The 22,977-nt window shown below is 42.6% G+C and overlaps 1 protein-coding gene across 4 annotated transcripts in view; it reads left to right on the forward strand.

Moving 5' to 3' along the window:
* The first annotated feature begins 3,592 nt into the window (after positions 1-3,592).
* gpm6bb (glycoprotein M6Bb) overlaps positions 3,593-22,977 on the forward strand; it is a 37,154-nt gene continuing 17,769 nt past the window's right edge. For 2 of the 4 annotated variants that reach the window (XM_074659146.1, XM_074659148.1), the window contains exon 1: positions 3,593-3,732. In XM_074659146.1, coding sequence (XP_074515247.1) covers positions 3,729-3,732 — 4 coding nt within the window. In that variant the 5' untranslated portion in view covers positions 3,593-3,728. Of the gene's footprint in view, positions 3,733-22,781; positions 22,930-22,977 lie in introns of those variants that run through there. The other 2 variants (XM_074659145.1, XM_074659147.1) reach the window with 2 other exon arrangements.

Here is a 22,977-nt window from a genome sequence, read left to right on the forward strand (position 1 = left end):
CACTTTAAATCGCCTCTCATTTTGAGCCCATTCACGGGGTCTGCCATTTTCTCAGTGGTTTGTAACCATGGCGGCTGCTGTGTTTGGTGCAGCGCTTCAACAGCTTTTCTTTATTTGCAATTAGACGCTGCAGGATTACCTCAATTTACCTCCACTGCCTGCCATCAGCCCTGTTTCACTGTGCTTTTCTCTTAATTAGAAACATAACGTGAATTAGAACAGATAAAATTGCTTCAAGATATGCTTCAGCTCTTTGGTAAGAAAAACACTGAAAGAGAGGGTGGGGGGGGGGGGGGGGCAGAATTACTGTAACAGATACTTTGCCCATATGTGATATTTCAGATATTAGTTTGCACAAATCAACCACTCAATAAATCAGCGGGCTGACAGCTCCAAACAGCTTTGTCCAAGACATGAATCAGTGCTGGACCTGCAAATGGTGCCCATTTTTATTCACAAAGTTTATTTAAATAGACATTTTTATTTCACTTATTCATTTGATGGCATTGCAATTATAGCTTTAATTGTGATAAACACACAAACTAGCAGCTTACCTACACAGACTTTGTTGTATTTGATCTGATTGCCAAGTCTGAATAACAATTAACAAAAATAATGAACGTCCTAAGCAACATTGAAGGTTTTCTGCATCCCCCGGTGAATTAAAACGTTATGCCCTGGGCGTATTTGTCTATAAGTGACATGGCCATATGTATTGTGTAACTTCAGATAAAAAGGCTTTGTCTGATGTGTTTTGTTTTGCCGTGGTCCACCCTAATAACAGTTGCATGCCTGCTGTCTGCCAGCTGCCGTGCCGGCTGTAACAGCCAGCACAGTGCTGGAATGTTCCCATGCAGCTCCTCTATTCACACACACACTGACATGCAGCTCATGTACAGACCTACAGCTTGTGGTAGATGCAGATTTCTAATATCAGTTTCATGCTATATCAGCCCAATGTATACTGTGTGGCAGACCTGCTTACTGAATGTGGTTTATGGCACTAAAACCTCTCACAGATGCAGGTAATAATATGTTTGGAGTGTATGTATACAGGCAGGAATTGCAGATCTGTATTGATGGACATCCACACAAAGCACAAATTTCACGTTATCCACGCAATTGTGAAATGGAGAGTAGCGAACGCAGCATAGGGAGGATGTCAGGGTGGATGGGTGGGTCAAAAAACACAGGACTTTCACCCAGGAGACTGGCGTTCGTGTCCCATGTAAAATCAGAAGTCAAAGTTGGTTTGTTGGTCATGTAACTCCCGTACTTAAGTTACCTCACTTCCGGAGTTATTTTAACCCAAACCGCGACCTTTTCCTAAACCTAACTAAGTAGTTTGTTGCCTAAGCCTAACCAAGTCGATCTTTGCCTAAACCTAAGTAAGTAGTTTTATTTTTAAAAGACCTGAAATTCTTAGGAAAAAGCACGAAAAATACGTTGTTGAATGTCGTGCTGAGCGTCACAAAAAAAAGGGAAATTTGTGTACATGAATCAAATAGATTAAAGTTCGTGACTATTTCTCTAACTGCTGTGAGACTGTGTTGCATTTACAGATGGAAGGAACATAAATGTGAAAATATAAAAAAAAGAAAAAGAAGAAAACTTGCTGACATTAAGCTATATCACAGACCAGAAGTGACATGGAAAGCAAACTACAAAAATAATAAATAAATGTGCACAGTGGTTTAAGAATAAAAAATTTACCTCTGAAAAAAGGGTGATATTGTCTTTGTAACGCTAAAGTTGACCAGTCTAATATTTGCCTTTCGGAGGCTTTTGTGTTTGCAATGTTGGGCAGATGCCCTGTTTGGCCATGAAACAACCCATTGAGAGTTGCCACTTGGCCACCAGTGAAAAGACTGGATTGGATTAGGGGGTGCTCAGAACTCCTTGGATACCGGATACCAGCACACTGGACGGATGGTGATTGGCATTGTTTCTGCAAAGGCCTCATCCTTGTGAAAGACTGCAGTTTATCCCAGTCCACACAGACGTAATGTCAAACATGAGAGACATCTTTTAAAATCAGACACCTTATGCACCCATGTATGCATGTAAAGGGCATCAGAAAAGAGGGTTACTTCTGTTTTGTTTTTCAACTAACACTGTAAATCTATAGATATAGATGCATGCATGTATAAGTGTAGAATTAGATTAGGGGTGCACTAATTCGGGTAGCTGATTGGCTGGGAAAAAAAATGGGAACAAGGAGCTGATTGGTTGGGAAGAAGGCTGATTCAGAGCAGGTATGTAGATGGGCAAAGGAGGGAAAGCCAGTACAGGAACAAAGGAGGAATAACACAGCACAGAAAACCCCCAAACAGCAGTGAGTGTTGTTTAACAATCTTGGTCATTTATTTTCCTGAAAAAAAAAAAAATACTTAAAGGTACTGTTTGTAACTTTTTGCAGGTATAAATCTACCGGGTCGGTTTCCCATGCGCGCTCGCGTGTGGCTACGCTGTTCAGACTCAGACTCCAACACAAACTACACGGAAGCCCCAAAACCGCAAAGTTATATCTAGTGAAGCCCGTCTTGCAAAACAACAAACAGTGGTGTTGGCGGCGGTAGGAGGACGCCGTGGGACCGTAGCTTTGGTCTGCTGTACTCTGCTCCTCTGCCTGCTCGCCTTCACTCACACAACGCGCTCGTTCTCGCTCCACCTCACGTGCATGCGCGCACACTACACACTGCAGAAGAGTTAGTTTAGCTCTGAGAATATCTAGTGAATGTACAGTGGACGTTTGTGCAGAAATAAATGCTGCATCTCCTCCAGACCAACAGAGGTTTTCCATGTCTTGTGAAGTGACGGGGCTCCGCAGCGAGAAACGTTATCGTCTCCGACCGGGTGCCGTTGTCTCCCTGCGGCTGCGGTGGGAGATGATATAACGCTTCTCTTCCTGCTTCAGCCCTGAAAACTGAAGCAGTGGGGCTGAAGCAGGAAAAGCCAACACTAGGATCAGCATTGATTAATGGAGAGACCTTCGTCTGGTCAGCTAACATTACTGCCAAGCAGGTGAAATATGATATTGATATTGTGGTTTTAGCTGACATGTGTCGCCTCACTGTTTTGAGCGATGCTCATTCATGTCTATGTAGAGCGAGCAAAGCGCAAGCCCGATGCTGACTTTCGTTGACTTAACAGCCTCAGGTGTCTCTGTTAACAAGCATTTCTGAAAGTTACAAACAGTCCCTTTAACTGAGTGTAATGGTGACGCAAACCAGAATAATTCCTGACTCTGCAGTTAATATGGTGATCTCTGACCTGCCATTATCTGTCTGTTGTCAGTTTGACACAGCTGTCATGATAACACATTATCCTAAACATGCTTGCTATGTATCTGTTGGTGAACAATAGTACACATTGCAATGAGTTTATTTGATCACCACTGGAGAACTTTGCGCGCAGGAATGCTCCAAGATAAAAGTGGCTGATGATGAGTTAGTTGCCTGCAGTGAAACTTCCTGATGAGGTCTGAGGAGGAGGAAGAGGAGGGGTGGAGGTGGAGATGAAGGTGGGGGCAGTCCTCCCATCAGTAATCCCCTCCGCGGTGACGTCACTCCGGCTGTCTCCAAAGAGACGCAGTGTTGAGTGTTGGAGGTTTGGAGCAGCCAGGCGGCCACAGTGAGCATCCCAGGACGCAGCAACATCAGTGTAGCTGAGGCTCAAACTTTCAGCCGATCGCTTCACTTCGGACGCTTTTTGGAAAACTTACAACAATGGGTGAGTTTCTACCAACAAATGTTCCAGTCTATAGCTGAACTTCTCTGCGCGTAATGACAGCATGATACTTTGTTATTGTCGCTCCAACTTTCAGGGCGCGCCGATTTTGATTGTTTTAACACAACTTTCTTCTACTACTAGTGCTGCAGATGGGCTGTTTACCTGACCTGCTTTCATGAGAATGAGCATTAGTACAGCCTGCTTGCTGAAGCAACTTGAGGAAAGCGATTAGAGAGATTAAGTCCATCAGGATTCCTGCAGTCAACTCTGTGGAGGTGTTAAATCCAGATCAACTATAGCTGCCTCTACTGTCTCTCCATACTGCTTTCAATAGGGCCTCAGTGCTGAACTATTGGGATCAAAACTTCTCCTTATTGATCATTATTGGTCAGGAGTTATTGAGCATCTTGCAGTGTTTGATAATGAGTAATTGAAAGGTATTTCCTAATATGTTTTGCTGGTAAAGAATGACTAAAAAGTTACTGGAAAAATCCACACTAACAGGCAACATATTGTATTAGTCAGATGCTCCATAGCTGTCATGCTTTGTGTTGTGCCAGATTGTAATTGCTATGTGAAGGGCTGAGCTGAGACCGTCCCATCTTTTTAAAATCAGTCCCAAGTGTTGGCCATCTGTGCTGGCAACCTGGAGGGCATGCTTGTTGGTGGATGTTTTAGGAACTTCTTACTGACTTTTAAGACTTTGAAATGGTGTTAAACTGTGGACCAGATGGGAGAGTCGACATGAAAAACACTCCCAACTGTTCTCATCATGCACTGGGGCTAGGTAGTTCACAGTGAAAATGACACATAATTCTACAATGTTGAGCTCTTTGTGTTGCTTTTTGGGGCCAGCGTTTATTGACTTGATGTGCAGCTGAAGGCCAGGAGAGGAACACAGTGTGCGAATGTGTATCAATGCTCATTAATTCGCTCTGAAGCTCTCACAGAGGCGTCTTTGTGCTTCTAATTTGGAGCTGCTCCTTTGTGCGACTTCAGTGGCTCTTAATGTAGAGAGAGAGACAAGTTTCAGAGCTGTGAACTGATTCCCCACAGACCCTCTTTCACTGTCTCATGGAGGTTATTGCTCGGCATGGCAATCAACCTTTGTGCATTATCCACTTGATAAGGCTCCCATTTATTTATTTTTTATTCAAAGATGCCCCATGGCCCTTTTGGGAGAAGTATAGTGTTGTTGTAAGCATGACGGGATTCATTCGGAGACTTTATAGTTTCTTTAAAGCTGGGGACACACCAACCCGACATCGGAGAACTAGCGGCGACGATGGCCGCCTGTTGTGTCGCCTTTGTTTTGGCCGACAAGTTGCACCCGAAACACACCGCAAAGACTACAGCAGACGGCCAGTTACCACGTACGCTCTGCGCCTGCGTGAGATGAAATAACTCTCCACACCAGCAGGCGGCGGTAGTCTGTATTCGTCATTCAAAAAAGGAAACCGGAAGACCGAGGATTGCGAATATACCATCCGTTGTTATGATACGTACATGAAATAAAGCGCGATTTGCCGACCATGTTCACACCACTCTCACTCACCACTTAGCTTCATTCCAGATGTTGTTGTGAAGATATCTGAGAATTGGAATGACTAGATGAAGATGAAAAGTGAGAAGAGCCTTCTCTGTTTTTCCTCTTGTCTTGCTTTCCTCACTTCCGTTTCTCTTCTCGTGAGAATTTCTCTCACCGACGGGCTACGCCGCCGATTCAACATGCTGAATCTGCCGAAAAAACTCCGACGCGGGCAGACTAGAACCGACGGTGAGGGACGCGACGCAAAAACTAGGCCGACGGACGCTCGCCGACGGCCCCAAATTGTCCGACGACCGACCGTCAGCTTGGTGTGTGAGGGCCTTCAAGCTTGCCTTTTAATGTGTCAGAGAAACTGATATCACGCCGCTGTGTTGTGATCTGCTGTTTCATGTTGAAAACAGAAAATGGATTAACTGTGTGCGTGAAGCCGTTCAGCCCAAAATAAACAGGACGTCTTTGTGTGTGAAGATGTCATTTAGAGGTTATGTAACTTGTGTCTGATTTGATTTTACAGTGACCTTCACCTCACAGAGGGGCCACATGTTTTTTAAGACAGAGAGGTTCTCCTCTGTCCTGGCGATGAACGATTTAACAGTGCGTTGGCCTGTGTTTGGGACGTGGGAGGATAACTTGGCCTTGATCCACTGTGTGCTCGATTCAGAGAGGGAGACAGTCAAGTCATTTTCCACAAATATCTTGTTAGGTTCTCGGTGTTTGTCCTGAGACAATTACTCACCCAATGGTGTCTGGTTGCCAAGAGTTACTTGGTAACTAAACACACATGAGAAAATGGTGGTTTCAGCTCTACTTAGATAGTTTATCATTGAACCAAACATCTGAAGAGAAAGCCTGAGGATAAACATTTTCTTTCTTGCATGTGATGATCATTTTACCAAGAAAAGCATGACAGAAAGCTTAATAGTTTTTCCCTGCTACAGATTGTAGCCCCCCGAGCTATAGAGCAGGAATCTGTCAAACATAAGCAAATTTATATTTTATTTTTCAGTTTGGAAAGCCGTCTCTCAGTCTCATTTAGTGCGGAAGATTAACCATCTTTCAATTGACGTCTTTTTGCAGATACAATTTGATTATGTGCTTGACATTTTAAGCTGTCTCATGACAGGAGATTCAACTAATCAAACACTGTGTCTGTTCTCCTTGGAGACAGATTCTGATCGCAAAAACACCAAAAAAAAAAAAAAAAAAAGAGAAGAGGAAAGGATTGTTTTTCCTTATGGAAACTCACGAACCCTCTAGGCTAGTCGGAGTGTTTTGTATTCAGCGTGGTGGTCCTGTGGAAAAGGTCATCAAGGCTGCTGGATGCAAACCAGATCCAAATGTTACATCATTGTTTTTGAGTATTTTTAAGAAGAAGAGGGTAAATTACAGCTGACAGTTCTGAATGTGTCTTTAATTAAACATTTTGCTGTAGTTCAACGACTCAGCGTTACTGACACATGGTTTGCTGGTGTACAAGGTAAGGCTGGGACGATTCACCTATCTCCCGATTCAATACTATCAAGATACCGTGCCGATTCGATACGTATTGCGATTTTTAAGTATTGCGATTCTAGTCTTACAATTCGATATTACGATTTATTGCGATTTTTAAAAAACTTTTTTAACACCATGGGAAAAAATTTAATCACACACTTCTAGAGACTTTTACCTCTGGAAAATATCTAAATTAATACAGTAAAAAATTATGATTTTCAGCAGGTATGTAGTCAGAGATGGCATACCAGTCATTGTCAGGCATTATTAATTTTTTCCAGCAACCCAAAAATTAAAGAATAAAGACATTTCCCTCACAAATTAGTTATTTTCTATTTAATTTATAAGGGGCATGTAATGTTTTATACTTCTGGTGAATATAATCCAATCAATCTTATTTCCATATATGTATGTTGTATGTACAGTTACCTCTCTTTATTTCTTTCTCTTTATACATCCATGGTCAGCTCCATCGGGGTTGTTTGAATTCATTATAAATAAATGTCAGCATATGGGTGCTCTACAGTTGTAGCGTCGGCCGATTCGACCACGGAGATTCAAGTGACGGCTGGCTTGACCGCACGTTACCACAATACAATAATGTTTCCTGTCAATGACATAGTAAGCATGCAGCTTTAGCCATGATGTCCAGCTCTTCTTTACCTGGCAATGTGTGAAACCCAAAGTGTTTCCATACTTTACTGTATGTGTAGTGTTTACCATGTTGGATTTAACATATGAGGGTGCAGGTCGTATCCATGCGGACCCGCCGCCGTTTTCTACTTTTTCATTTCGTCTCGCTGCGGCCGGCTGCGGTTTGTTTTTGGTTGACGGATATGGAACGGATATGACGTCACGTCACTCAGACTACAACAATAAAAGCGGTAACTTCCCTTCCTTTTACCCCCGAATAGATTCAATTGAAGCAAATATATCTATTCTGGTATTAAGAAATCAATTTCAAAATTGTAAAAAAATGCGATACATAGGTGAATGGATTTTTTTTCCCGCCCCTAGTACAAGTGGAGGCATAAACATGACGGTCTCTTGGTAATAAAGTGAAGACTTCTGCTGATCAATTCTGTTCTTCAATGATTCACAAACACAGCGGTTGGACTGTGTCCTTCATAATGATTTTTAGTGTGTCTCTGAGGTGTTGGCTGTCTTGTGCTCTTTGGCGTGTACTCCTCCTCCATCTGAACTATAGGATGTCTGGAAAGTGTCTGATTATTTAGCTCACACTTCAGTAGCGATCGCTGTCACACAGACACATGGGCTGTGACCCTGCATCCTGCAGTCTGAGGAGAGGAAAGACCCGTGACTGCTGGCGGAGGTGTTTTTCGCACTCTCGGAATCAACAACTTGTCATCTGATGGAGCAATAACAGAGAGAGTCCGATAATTTCCTCCGGCTTTTAGTTGACTCATGGCGATACGGTCCTCGGAGGCACTTTCGCAGGTCATGCTTCTGTTTCCAATGGAGAGAAAAAACACAGGGCATGCGAGAATGAGTCACCGAACTTTGCTGTTTTGTGTTTGTTTGTTTGAAACAAAGCATTCTCTTGTTAACTCCAAAAAGATGCCCTCCACGAATTTCCAGTACGGTCCGAATAAAGTATGAGCTCCAATGGATCCCCACATTTTCTATGTCACCATCAATAATTCCTAAACTGCTTCTCGTCTTCGGTTTGCAATCGTTAATTACGCTGAATATCCCCCATAATGAGGTGGTTGCTGTCATAGTTACATGATTTCTGGGCTGCTTTCCATTTGGCATAGGACATGACCGAGCATCTTTGGTAATTATACAGCAGATGAGGCCCATATACAGTACTTTATGCAACTGTGCAGCTCTAAAAAAGAGACCCCTTTTAGTTTCAATCAAGACTTCATTCATCTCCTGCTTCCCTTCCTGCTCCACTTTGTTTCTTCCTCTCTCTCTCTCTCTCTCTCTCTCTCTCTCTCGGGGTCTCCTTTCCTCTCTCGTCTTCCTCTGCCTTTTATATATATTTTTTTGTTTCTCTCCAGCCCCTCAGGTCTGCCAGAGCAGTCGTGATAATTTGTTGAGTTTAATAACTCCTCCGACAACAAAGAGGGCCATTGAGTATTGTGACATGAAATGATAGGAATAGAAGTTCCTGAGTGGGGATGCTTGTTGAGGCATGCGACTTGGATGTCACTTTTACTAAAAGCCTATTCATAGTTGAGCAGAAGGGATGCAAGTGGGTGCGTGGGTGACTGTGTGTGTGTGTGTGTGTGCAACTTTGTCCTTGTTAGGGAGATGTCACAGTCATTGGGAACAGGATGACATTTAAATATCTGAAAATAGCCCCTATATGCAAAAGACCACAGGCTTTCAGATATGCACAGGCAGCTGAACCCTGGTGTCGTATAAAATATGCCAAAGATACAATCTGGCCTTTTATTTTATCTGCAGAAAAACACCCACGATTTTCAAGGTTAAAGTGTCAAATACATGCATAATCAGGTCTAATTTAGTTTTGTCTTGTACTTTACAATATGTTGGCATCCGTGCATGTGCATACGTAGAGTGCAGAGTTGATATTTGCCAGTGGAGCTGCAATCTATCGGTGTTTTGTTCAGTCAGATGACTGTTCCAGAAGGCCTGTGGGAAATAATAGGTTGGGGGGAAAAGCAAAGAGCCCCTATAGCTGATGATGAACATTCACTCACTCATTCAACAGGCATTCAGCAACACTGCAGGGTTTTTTGCTATTTACAGTGAGCCACATTACAGCAACTATGTATATGACGACATTTGCAACCGCACCAGATACAGTGCAAACGCCTCGATCCACTCTTTGTATCACATGAGCAGGGGACATTGATTAAATAGTCAATAACACAATGACCTATTTTCTCTTGCAAGTAAGCAAGTAGATAGATGATAATGCAGTCAGTGTTAAGAGTGACTGAACAGTGATTGGTGCCTGTGGCAGAGAGAGCTTTGCTAGCTAATGCATCTACTCTGTGATGGCCAGGATCTGGGCCAAAGGGTTAGAGGTTAAAGGGCGACAACCAGGGTTAAAGGCTGAAGCCAGTTGCAGAAGTGTAGCGCTCAAAGGCTGAACCGGTCTTATGCCTTCAAACTCACTGATCTCTTCCTCAAGCTGGACTTCCTGAATCGTATTTCATGTCTCAAGGCACGAAGCAACACGTCCCCACCGAACCGATGCAGCCCCTCGCTTGTCGGATGTTCAAACAGCGTCCGAAACAATTGGCCAGATGTGTCTGTGTGTGTCTGTGTGTGTTAGCAGGGTTTGAACTTATCTCTCAAGTTCTCTCTCTTTTTGATCTTTTCTCATGTCATGTACAAACAAGTGCAACCCAATGGAAACTTTAAAGGAAAGAGTATGAGCCCAAAGCGGCAAGAAATTAAGCCAACTCAGAATTCTGCAGTTCTTTGAATGGCCACTTGAGGCTGGCTCCAAAAGCGAGTCAATCCCCATAGACCCCCATGTTAAAGTGCCCGACTTTACAGCAGAGATAAACATGTTGACAGCCTGGTACAAAAAACGGTTTGGTCTCTGTAACTAATTTCCCACATTTATGACAACTGTACAGGGAGTGAATCTTTATAGAACTCACCCATTTAAATTATATTAAGGCTTAAAGTTATGCATAATTTAGGGCGTGGCTTCTTTGAGTGACAGGTGGGTGCCGTCTCAGGTTGCTAGCTTGTCTGCTCTGCTGCGTCACCCGGGCCGCCTCGGCTCCACCGATGATCCACCTCTTTGCCCATTTTTAGATTAGCCGTGACTTCGGCTGTGTCGTCGCTGGCAAGATGACGACGGCCGGAGCCGCCCACTTGGAGCTTCACAACAGTTCTTCAGAAACCTATAGGTGACGTCACGGAGACAACATCCATTTCATACAGTCTATGATGAGCTCTTATATCTCATTTGAGTCATGATCAAATCTTGCCGCTTTTCTCCCCGCCTTCTTTTCTCCGGTTCTCCGGCTTCCTCCCACATGCAGGCTAGGTCAATTGTTGACTCTAAATTTCCCGTAGGTGTGAATGAGAGCGTGAAAGGTTGTCTGTTTCTATGTGTCAGCCCTGTGATAGTCTGGCGAACCTGTCCAGGGTGTACCCCGCCTTCGCCCAATGTCAGCTGGGATTGGCTCCACCCCCCAACCCTGAATAGGATACAGAGGTCACAGATAAGTATGGATGACTTAAAACATTACTCAGGTGCACATATGAACCTTGAACCAGGTTTATTATCCAGTACAAACCTCCTACAGTACGAACTAGCCATTAAAAGATTCCCTTCCAATGTAAGTGATGGGGTACAAAATCCACGTCTCAGCCTGTTGTGGTCAGTGTGCCAAGTGGTGCTTGGTGCAGCTTCACCGAGGCTTTCCTCTCATTCAGCTTTAAAATCTCTGGCTTCAAGTAGTAAACACAGAGTTGCCAAAGACGCTACGTTGATATTTTTCCACACTCTATTATCAGAGACGGGAGTGTCTGTCAGCAAAGATGGTTGGCTTTTCCAACACAATGTATTCATTCTTCCTATTTTTGGGAGAAAGTGCACAAGTGAAGATATTGTTTTTATAATGTAGATAATTATTTAGGAGCTGGATGCAGTGACCACAGTTCAGATGTGAAAGCAGTTAGGTGAAATGAGAAGAAATAATAGGGCCTCTGCCAGCTAATTTCCCTGCGAGATCATCTGTGAGGAGTGAGAGCAGAATGCATTAGTCTGCTTTTCAACTGTGGGAGCCTGTAGGATTGAGCTGTTGGCTGTGTGCCCACCGAGTGTATTCAACCCTCCACAGATAGCTCTTTGTCCTCGGCGCTTTTACGCAGCTGCTAAACAACCGTAAGACAAAAGCATCTGGGGTACCCCAGCACACCAATGAGAAATGCTCACCATATGAAGAGCCCTGCCAGACGGCCTGAGAGCATTTGGATGCAGCCAAATGCTATGCTTGGGATGAATTGCGCAGGAATTTAAATGAATATCCGTGCAACCCCTTATGACTTTTTATAATACTGTCATAAAAACAAAGCGAAGACTAATTTTCTTCACAGCTTGTTGCTTATCTAAGATGGTGCAAGAAATGCACATGACTCCTCTTTGCTCATGCCGTCGTGATGCGGTGCTGCATGTGACACAGTGAAACCAAAGTTAGAGGCCACTGGACACACTCACACACTCTCGCTCTCTCTCTCTCTGCCGCCAGGAATCATTCTCCTGCCCAAGAAAAAAGGTTTCCAAGTGAGAGTTTTCATTGTCTGCTTATTATCCTCCAGAGAAAGCCTTGATAGGCAGGAAGAGGCACTTCTGCTAAGCAGATGAAAATCTGCAATAGCTGAGCTTTTATAAAGCGACAGCTGCAGGAAACCCAATAGCTGAGGGGAGAGTGTTTGCTCCACAGACAGACTGTTTGGGGGCTTTGAGAAGATGGATTTCAATTTGACTTGAAAAAAATAATAATTCAGTAATGTGTGATGTGTGATGCTTTTACCATTTGCACACCTTTTTAAAGTATTTTGTGTCACTTAGTATAGGTTCACTGGAGAGGAAAGGAGAAACATACCAGCGAACAGCAGCGGCTTCAGGGGAGAGGAAATCCCAGATGTTTCTGTCTGAAAAACAGCTTGACCCCGTAAACCACACGCAGACCAGAGGAGATATCAGTTAGCGGTATGAATGTTACAGCTATACCACCGAGAGGCCTCATAAATCGTCTTAGCGCCTGACCTCTACTCTGTGGGAAAACAATACCGTAACAATAGTGTCCACCGCTGGAAATGGGAAAATAATGTTGTGAGTGAAGGAACGGAGCATCTGGGATGTACAGAGCAAGCCTTCTGTGACTGAGCACATAATCCTGTGTGTGTGAGAGAGAGAACAGTGTGTGAAGCTTGTAGATGTGTGCATAGTGTATCAAGTCATTCCATGACATGTGACGTGTACAGTAGCCTCCAGATTAAGAGTTGCTTTGGATGGCCTTGTGTTTGTTGTTGCTAGGCAGATTTAGTGTATGCATTTTCCAAGACAATATAAGATCATTTTCTGTATTTATTGATTTCAAAGTAGTTTGAATTTGAGGTATGGCACATAAGGGACCTCTATATCTTCAAAGAGAAATATACAAAGTAAACAATGTTGAATGTATTAATTGACAGTTAGGACACTTTAAAATTATGCAAATGGTTTTTAATCAGTTTCTAGGGCCAAAGTGATCTGTAAACACAACATTTTAGGGGTGAAATTAGAAGCATTTGTATTTTTATTCCAACAAAATGATTTAAGAAACATGACTCTCTTTTTAAAGTTTATTTTAGTTTATTTTGGTCATTTTCAACTTATATACTGTAACTCAAATACACATATAAAATGTGATTAAAAACAATAATAAGTCATTACCATTGAAATGGTGACAAACCAAAACGAGTTTATACTCACCGAAAAGGTGTCGGCTAAAGCTTTTTCTACATTTTATATTAATTATTTTGTACAATTCTCATTAAATTTATACACTGAAAATAAAATAAAAACAAAATAATATATATGTTTGTTATATATACCCCAAAAGTTCCTATACACACCAGCATTAATATCTCTGTTTTATATTTGTTAATCATCTTATTTTCAAAATATATTTTTTAAATCTATTATGTAAATGTACAGTATTACACATTTTCATTTCATTTTCAAAACTATTCCACAAATTAACTCCTTAGACTGTTATACATCTTTATTTTCATACAAATTCTTCTGAGCTCATACTAATAATGTATCATCAGACCAGTGTTTGCGTCATGTATTTCCATCTATTCCATTAAATCTGCATAATTTAAATGACTGTGTGAGAAGAATACTCTGGGAGTGTAAATGTTTAGACACTGATAATGATGTAGTGACCGCATCGCATCACAAATGGGCTCTATTTTGCAGAGTAGATGCTTCAAAATGTCCAGTATGATGGACAAGAAGTCATTACAGTCTGTGCTGTTGGAAAACTGCCTATCAGTGCTTAAAGTAATAAAGTAATGGATTGACCCACTCTTGCAGAGGTCAGCCAGGGGGAGAGTATACGCCAACCGCTAGAGAGATTAGCTTCCGTCTTTCTCTTGTAATGAGCTGTATTTGCCACTTATTGTGAAGCACTTAGTCCACGTCTACACCGCTTCCATCGTGAATCTGAAGACAAATGCGTCTCTGCGGGGGTGGAGGTGTCAGGTTCAGGTTGCGGCCGACTCCCCGTCCTTCCAGGATCCAGCCGCGGGACGCTCAGGCTTTTGAGACACGAGAGGAGAGCCTCGTGGAACAATGGCATTAAAGTGATCTCCGTGTCATCTGCTCTGTTGTCATAGCGCCGGTGATGAATCCTGACACGGTGGGGTCCGACTGGCTGGTCTGTCTCACCGGCTGGGGCTAAAAGGAGGAGGTTTCTACTCCCTTCTAATGAGGGATGGGGGGAGCAGAGAGGAGGAGGGTTTGAAAAGGGTAAAGTCTTGGGTCAGGGGTGAGAGGTTGGCAACGTGAGGCGGAGGACAATAGGACTGGCGGGAGCGACGCAGAGAAAGAAATCCCAGCAGCTGGGACATACACAGAGGAGGGTGGGGGGGCTGTCCATGGGAAGCAACCCCAAGATTAGCTGGAGAGTCTCGTCTGATGTCCCCATGTCTCAGTGCTTCATTATGTCTCTATTGTGTGTGTGTGTTCTCATGCTTCTGCCCTGTGCAACAAGTAGGAAAATGAAAGACTGTCTCAAGCCCCGTGTTATTTGCCATCCCAGCGACTGGAGTGTGAGAACGTTTGAGTTGTGGAGATCCTCAGTGCAAGACTGACATATGTTTGAGGCATCAAACTAGAAATCGTTTGCTTTCACACTAGATTTTCTTTATAAATCCTTATAAGTTCAGTGCTATATAAATATGATGTGCTTCAGCATTTTGCACGTACGTGTCAAATGTCTAATAGAGTTGTTCTGATACGGATACCAGCATCGGAAATGCGTCCGATACTGCCCAGAATTTGGGATCGGGTATCGTCGAGTACGCCAGTCTATGCACCAATCCAATATGATCATTTATTATCCCAGTACTCAGTACTTACCCGGTACGCTGTATAAGCTGATACCGCGAGTTCGGGTATCGGAATCAGTATTGGGAAGGACAAAATGGTATCTGAACATCTTTTATGTCTAATGCCAAAATTGAACTCCTGGGCCTTCATGATACATTTTACAGGAGCAGGTTGTTCAGGTTTCATGCTTGTACTGTTTAATTTTCCAAAAGAATATTCATAATGCAATACCATTACTGTATGCGCACGTGTAGTATAAGATTTACTGCCTATTCCCTTATGATTCAAACTGATTGCTGTCCGGTCACTCACGTAGCATAAAAGGCATCTCGGTGGTCTTTGTGTTGAGCTAAATATAGAAATGGTGATAGGTATTGTATTTAAAGGATTAACACCACCAAGGGAAGTCCCTGTGGGACTAATTTGTACTCTCGGTGCAGTTTAATGGACCGTCATACATTTCAGATGGCTTTGGGAGGTGCTCAGTGTCAAAATGACTGCAGGGTGGTTGCAGTGTGGATATAAAGAGAGTAGGCAGATTAAATCAGATTAGAAGGACATCTGCACCTTAGGGGGCCATGATTACATAACCACGAAGGAGCTTTAACGTGGCTTTAATCAATATTGTTATATGAACAATGGATCACATGATTACTTGTATGTGGAGTTTGTCGCTCATAGTGACAAGCCCACAGAAAATGATCGCCTGTCTTTGCATTTCCGCTTTATAGCATCCCTCAGCTCATTGCTTTGGGTTTTCGACGTTTGCAGCTATTTTCAGTCAAAATAGCTTCCAATCAAAGTTCGCTACTAGCTGGTAGGGATGCACCGATACTGGATCAGATATCGGGACGATGCTGACTCAAATAGCTGGATCGGATATCGGTGACAATGGGGCCGATCTATTAAATTCAATTCTATGTTTATATACTATATACATTATATACTGGAATCTTAATTCCTGTTTAAGTTTTTTGCCAAGTTGTTGGTGTACAATTTATAATTTTAGTAATAACTAACAATTCACTAAATTTGTTATATTATCTATGTATTTATTTGTTACATTTTGTTTTACAAAGTTAAAAAAGCGATGTTTAAGTCAAGGCTGATGTTGCCTTACACATAAAAGAATGATCCCAGTCACTTCGACACAGTGAGGCATACAGCTTATTAATTAAACACTGGTATCGGATCGGTAATCGGTATCGGCCGATACGCGAAGCCCATGTATCGGTATCAATATCGAGACTGAAAAAGTTGGATCGGTGCATCTGTAGTAGCTGGTGACCATAGTGGAACGTTTAGCACCTGAACAGCCAGATATTTCCATCATGAAAATGCGTTACTGGTAGCATTTGACAAGATGATATACACTGGGTTAAGAGGAACCCAGCCTCCCGATAAATATATATTTATTTCTCACAAATAATCTCTCTTGAGGCTCATCTATTCCGGAGAAACTGCTGAATATGTCTTGTCCCTTGTTGGAAATAAAATTGGGTTTTAAAACCCCTCGTTTTTCTTACAGACAACTATTCAGAGGTAGCTGGATATTTTCCCCTTCTTGGCAAAGTATTATCACAGTATAGATTGAAAAGACAAGAGGTCATTATGGAGCATTATTCTAACTGGATAATGGAGAGGTGTTTGCTTGCAGTACCTCTTGGCTGGCTCATTGGCTCCATAATGTAAGCGTGGCAGACCACAAAGATGGCAGCAAAGCGTCGTCCAGACCAGAGGCATCATTAAAATATTTAGTGCACACTGAAAGAAAAACAAACAATTACGCTGAGACCTTTTGCTTTTCTCTAAAATGGAAGAAGTTCATGGCCTGTATACTAGGTGGTGGGGTGCAACTACTATAAACGCCTCCTCTCTCTCTTTCACTCTCTTCCAGGTTTCGGTTTCTGTTTCCTGGCATTGATTTGCTCTTTTGACTCCAGACTGAAATTATGAAATTCTTAGTCTTTAGGTTTTGACATTGCATTGGTTTACTGTCCGGCCAAGCCATAGTGGCAGTTTCCAAAGTACTGTAAGCAATGAAGCCTGGATAATACGAAGCATCTGTGTCTCTCACTCTCCTTGCAACCCACTTAGGCCAAAACCACAGTGGCTGTGGAGGTGCCAGAGAGTCAGGGTTGTGAAGTCATTTTTAGAAGAAAAAACATGGCTGCCAGGCATCCCCTTTGGAGTGTTTTGTTCCATTTCCAGACCTAACACGATATAGTATCACAAACATGCAATTAGAGAAGCGCTGAGTCAGAGACCCCGGGCACTGTTTGGTCAAACACGTGTAATTACAGAGCGGAGAGAAAAATTCAATATGGAAAGTGTACAGTGGAAGAAACGTCAAGACATAAATGGTTGCAATTGAATAGCGGAGTTGGATTTCCATTACCATGCTGCATGATGTTCTTCAACATGATTTTTTTCAGCATAAAGAACACGTCCACATGTTTTCAGTTGTTTGTGGGTATACTTTTATATGTTAAACAAGTTGTTTAAAGCCTTTTGTGGCTACAAAGAGCTGTGTGAAGTCCAGTGGGCTACCTCCAGGCCTGAAAAGTGAAGCCTATGCAGAAGTGCCCTAAACATGCACTCTCTCCTCTGGTTGCAAAAAGAAGTCTGATTGTATAGAAGTCTATGAGAACATGACTCTACTTCTCACTTGATTGATTACCTCAGTAAACATTGTAAACATGAGTTTGTGATCTCAATCGCCAGTTTCAAGTCTTCTTCAATACAGCATGATGTTCATTTAGTAAATTATGGTCCCATTTAGAGTCAAATAGACCATAAAGCAGGGTATGCTTTCGAGCGTGGTTACCTTGTGATTGACAGGGCACTACCACGGCGTTGTCCGGTCTGGGAGTTGTCCGTGTTATCAAGATGGCAATGGCCAAAAACCAAGATTGGCGACGGCCAAAATGCCTAACTCGAAGCTTCAAAACGTCAGTCCAGAAACCAATGGGTGACGTCACGGTAACTACGTCCACTTCTTATATACAGTCTTTGTGCTTGAGGCTAGTGGCTACATTATCGAATCTCTGACTGAACTGTTGGCAGTCAAGTTGCATTTTGGGTAATGTAGGTGCCAGGATTTGACAAGAAGAAGAAGAAGAAGAATGCATGGCATTGCATGGATTGTTGTACTTTTTGTTTTAAACTGTCCAATAAAAGAGAAACACTGAAGGCCTATAAAGATCGAACAGCTTTAATTTAACTGTATACCATAAAAAGATTCAAATATGTTTTTAATCTTCACTTTACTCAAACACTGAGTGTATGGAGTTTCCTCTTTTTTTATTTTTTCTTGTTATGAACACACTGATGCTGAAGAAAAACAGATTTCTCTTAGTTTATAGCTCTGACAGAGCCAAACGGAAGCACAAGGATCACTATAAGTCACACCACTGTGGTTTTCCCTCTCACTGTCCACATATTTGCTATAATGGATGAGGACAGTTCTTGCATATTAATTTTTTTCCATTGCAAAGAGAGGATTTCTTTTGAAAGACTCATATTAGTTGGATTTACATAGAAGTATCAGTCGTTCTTGTGACTTTGAGGCATGCATTTTTATAACAGATCATATGCTGAATTGATCAACAAAGGTCGTACAGAATTTGTTACGCCTTTTTGTTTTATTCTGTGGACTCGCATAGGAAAATGGGTCAGTAAAAACAAGTGAATGGATCTGTATAATGGGTTTGTAGTGAGCTGCATGCTGTTGTGAACCAATCAATGACTTAGATTCAGAACGCCAAACATGGAGGCAGACATGGAGCAGATTGACCTACGAAGATGGCCTGCATTTAAATCTAGGACAGCAATGCCACCACAGGAATGATATTCACTAACTGCACAAATCGCCACAACAATGTTAACACCAATCTCTGTGTCCAGTGTGGTGATGTGCCACCAATCACTACAAGAAGTGGAACGCTACAGCAAAATATTCATGGATATTTTGACGACCAGTTTGCTCTCTTGTTTTGGATTCCTTCAGCTTTTCAACAGACTTTGACCTTCACAATCAGTCATACGTCATATGGTTTGATCTGCCCTCTGCTCTGGTGCGGCGAGCCTGTGGTTTTCTCAGGCCGTTGTCGGTGTTCATAAGTGGTACTTGGGCCCTGGGCACAGGCCTGCATCCCTGAGAACTCCTTCCTCGGTGTGAGCCAAGCAGGGTGCAGGTCTTCACGGGTGACTGAACACTGAGGAGCATTCAGGGCCCCCAGTCTCACAGCGTGAAAGGTTGACCCACAATGAAGCCTCCTCCATTTGTATGAGCTTCATCATCATTCAGATTGTGTCCTCAAGTAGGGGAGTGGCGCTGTCTCGACACTGGAACGGAGCATGAGGCTCTCAGGCTTCGCCTCCTACGTTCACATGATTATTCCCACAGACAACTCGGCCTGTCACAGTAGTTTTTGGTAAAGATCCAATCAGTCTGTTGCTCTTTATGTGTCTCACAATACCTTTCTTGCTTCATTCATTTGGTACCACTTTACGTAAGATTAAGTCAATAAATGATTTGTCAATAAATCACACGACTACATGCAATGGAAGGGGAATTGTCATCCAACTCTAAGACATTTAAAGGAGTAGTGTGTAAAAGTTAGGGGGATCTATTGGAAGAAATGGAATATAATATTAATAAGTATGTTTTCTTTAGTGTATAATCACCTGAAAATCACCTCATTACCTTAGAATGAGCCGTTTATATCTACATACGGAGCAGGTCCTCTTCACAGAGCTGGCCGACATGTCTCTAGCCCAGAATGGACAATCCAAACACTGGCTCTAGATAGGGCCAATCGCGTGCCGTCAAATCCTACACACTCTTAAGATTTATTATTTTGCTCATTGTTTTGATTTGCCAATACATTTACTATGTCGTTTAGTTTCTCTGCTCAAAATCAACCCTGTTTCCAGCAGCAGGCAGCTGTTTCCAGCAAAGATAAACACAAAATATACGCTACCTGCCCATAAAGTTGAACAATCTAACTGCTAAAGAACAAGATATTTTCCCCAGGAGTTGATGGACACCAAAGCAGAGTGAATGTTATATTCGACAGGTTTCCAGAAACACAACTTGAATTCTAATGATGGATTTGAGTCTTCTCCGCAAAACGTATTTTTGACAAAATACAGCTAAATACACAGTTGCCTAAATCAATTGTAACTAAACAGAGTTTTAACAGATTCCAATAATATATCTTGCAGCACGAGATATATTATGAGGCATTATAGCAGCGTATTACCGATTTGTATAGCATAATGAAATCATTTATTTACCACAGATAAAGTTATGTTTGACAACTTTTTATATATTTTTGAAGTATATAAACACTATATTGATATCTTTTTTGAAGTATTTATTCTTGTAAAGTGATTTCTCTCTAAGAAATACACAAAGTAGACATAATATTGTACATTGAATTCCTAGAATTAGGTAAATTGTGCTTGCATCAGCTGATTGGCATTATTTAGTTAATTCGGGCTTCACAGTCACTGGCTCACTGTGCAGCATGGTCCTTTATAACCTGACATGATTACTCTGCTGATACCTTCATGCCAGCGCCATTTGCTGCCACCCCTCTAGCCACCACCCCAAGGGGGATTCTTTCTCACTATAAATGTGTCACCATTTGCAATAAATGTGTCTCTGACTGAAACAGGGGTTAAGGTCAATGTGGAGGAGATGAATATCTCTCATAATCACTGCTTTAATTGACTTCATTATTTGCCTTTTGAGGATGTGAACGAGCATTGTGACAACACTATATGCTGAATTTCTATGTTTACTGTTAAAGGTGCAGTGTGTAGGATTTGTAGCATCTAGCGGTGAGGTTGCAGATTATAACTAGATAATGTTCCCGTGTGCCAAGTGTGGAGGAGAACTACGGTGGCCGACGGGAATGCGTGGAAATGTGAATGGCCCTATTTAGAGCCAGTGTTTGGTTTGTCCGTTCTGGGCTACTGTAGAAACATGACAGCCGGCTCCGTGAAGAGGACCTGCTCAACATGTAGATATAAACGTCTCATTCTAAGGTAACGAAAACAGAGCAATTCTTATTTTCAGGTGATTACATACCAAAGAAAACATACTTATTAATATTATATATAATTTTTGCCAATAGATCCCTTAAATGCTCCACACTGCTCCTTTAAGACTGGTTCAACCAGAGCCTTTGTCTCTCTTAAAGATCTCTTTGTCAAACTGACTGATCTATGACGCCTTCACATGCACTGAGAAGAAACACATTTATGACTTCTACCATGTTTCAAAATGTTTCCTAACCTAATCCCCAAGCCAAAAAAAGCTTTATTTAATTGCCGGGTGAATTTGTCATTATTTCCAATCAAAAGCACATGTTTATTCATACTAGAATGGAACACATTAGAGTTACTCTGAAATCACAATTTGACCAGGCCTGATCATATGTTTTGAATTTTCTTTTGCATGTGTGCAGTAAATTCAAACATGTTGTTGTCCGTTCACCTTTTAAAGGGCCGCAGATGGATCACTGGCTTGTTGTACTCAGTAACTTGGCTCTGCCTCTATATGTGGTTAAGTGTGTGGCACATTTAGTGTTAGTGTATATAAACTACTTTTTTTTCTGAAGCTTCACTCATCGGAACAATTAATGCACAGGGAAATCACAAGCATAGCTACCTCCAAATCAGCTGTCGAATTCAAACCACCATCACTTCTACATTATGGGCTGGAGTCTCCCTTTCTCCACATCACAAGGATGTCAGTTGTCCTGGCGTTTTTACAGGGCTGACGGTGAAAAAGCTAGAAGATTAGCGTGGCATTTGTTATTGTGGGATCCCCGCTAAGTTCACTTCCCTGACCCCTGAGGCTCCCCCTCCTCTCTGAGGCCTGGTATCCGTGAGAAGACCCCACTCCAGCTCCGCTCCAGCAGCTCCCCCCCACCTCCCCACTGCTGAAAGGCCTTTCTCTCATTAGCATGCCCCTGGGGCTCCTCGGCCTGCTGTTGCCAAACAAACACAGCCAAGATCTTCTTCCCAGTCTCCGCTCGCTGTCTGTTTCTCCGCTCATCTTTTGCTTATTTTTAACAAGTTGTTTCTCATTGTGTCATCCTCTTCTCCCTCCTTTTATCAGCTTACATTCTCCATGTTTCTGCCATTATGATTCTCTGGATTTTCTCATGCTGTTTCCTCTGTTGTTTGGATCAGCCCAGAGGACGCTCTGTGCGTCCTTGTTTAGGAAAATGTACATTTGCCGTTCCTTCCTGTGTCCGTTTTTATGTGAGTTAGAAGCCACCAGATGGACGGAAGACAGCGGTTCAGAGGTGGCTAATGTATGCTGCAGGAGCAGAGGGCATATGGTGCCAATCAGAAGATGAAGGGCTAACCCCCACCCCAATCGCACGCACACACACACTCCCCCTTTCTTGAACTGGGGTCGGATGCAAAATAGAGAGAGGTGATTGTGTGCCTATTTGCTTTCTGCCCCCAGCTTGTACAGCAGAGTATGGTTTTAACCCACTCAAAAGTAGGGGTCCCTACTCACCCATCTGCACCCTCTCAGATATAACAACCCTGTTCTCATCGGATTACTATTCAGGGTTGTACTTCAGTTTCTGAGACGAGCATGCCTGAGAGGAGGGAGTGTGTTCATGGCATGGACGAGGATTTGTGTGTCATTAGGAGGACAAATTAATTTGACCGACTCGCGAAAACAGCCAGAACAAAAGGGAACAGATGCACATTTTGCCTTTGAAACTGGGTTTTAAGTGACATATGACCGAGGCTCAACCAAATCCCCTTCTGACAGGAACTGTGGTATACTGGTGGAGCGGTGCCTTCATGAGGCAGGATGAGACGAAAAGAGCGAACGTGAAGCAAGAGAGAGAGAGAGAGAGAGAGAGAGAGAGAGAGAGCAGAAACGTGCGTGAAGGAGAGTGAGCGAAAGAGGGAGCGAGAGAGGAGAGAGTAAAAGGGGGGAGAAAGGAAGAGAGAATTTGCTGAAAGGAAGCATTTTTGTTGGATGGGAGAAAAACAACCATGGAAACTCCATCAGAAGAAAACCAAGACCAGAGGCAGGACAAAAGAGGTACCAATGAGCGCTCACAAAGAGCCGGTTCAGTTCTTTTCACTGCTC

This window comes from Sebastes fasciatus, chromosome 14, assembly GCF_043250625.1.
Source record: "Sebastes fasciatus isolate fSebFas1 chromosome 14, fSebFas1.pri, whole genome shotgun sequence".
Taxonomy (NCBI): Eukaryota; Metazoa; Chordata; class Actinopteri; order Perciformes; family Sebastidae; genus Sebastes; species Sebastes fasciatus.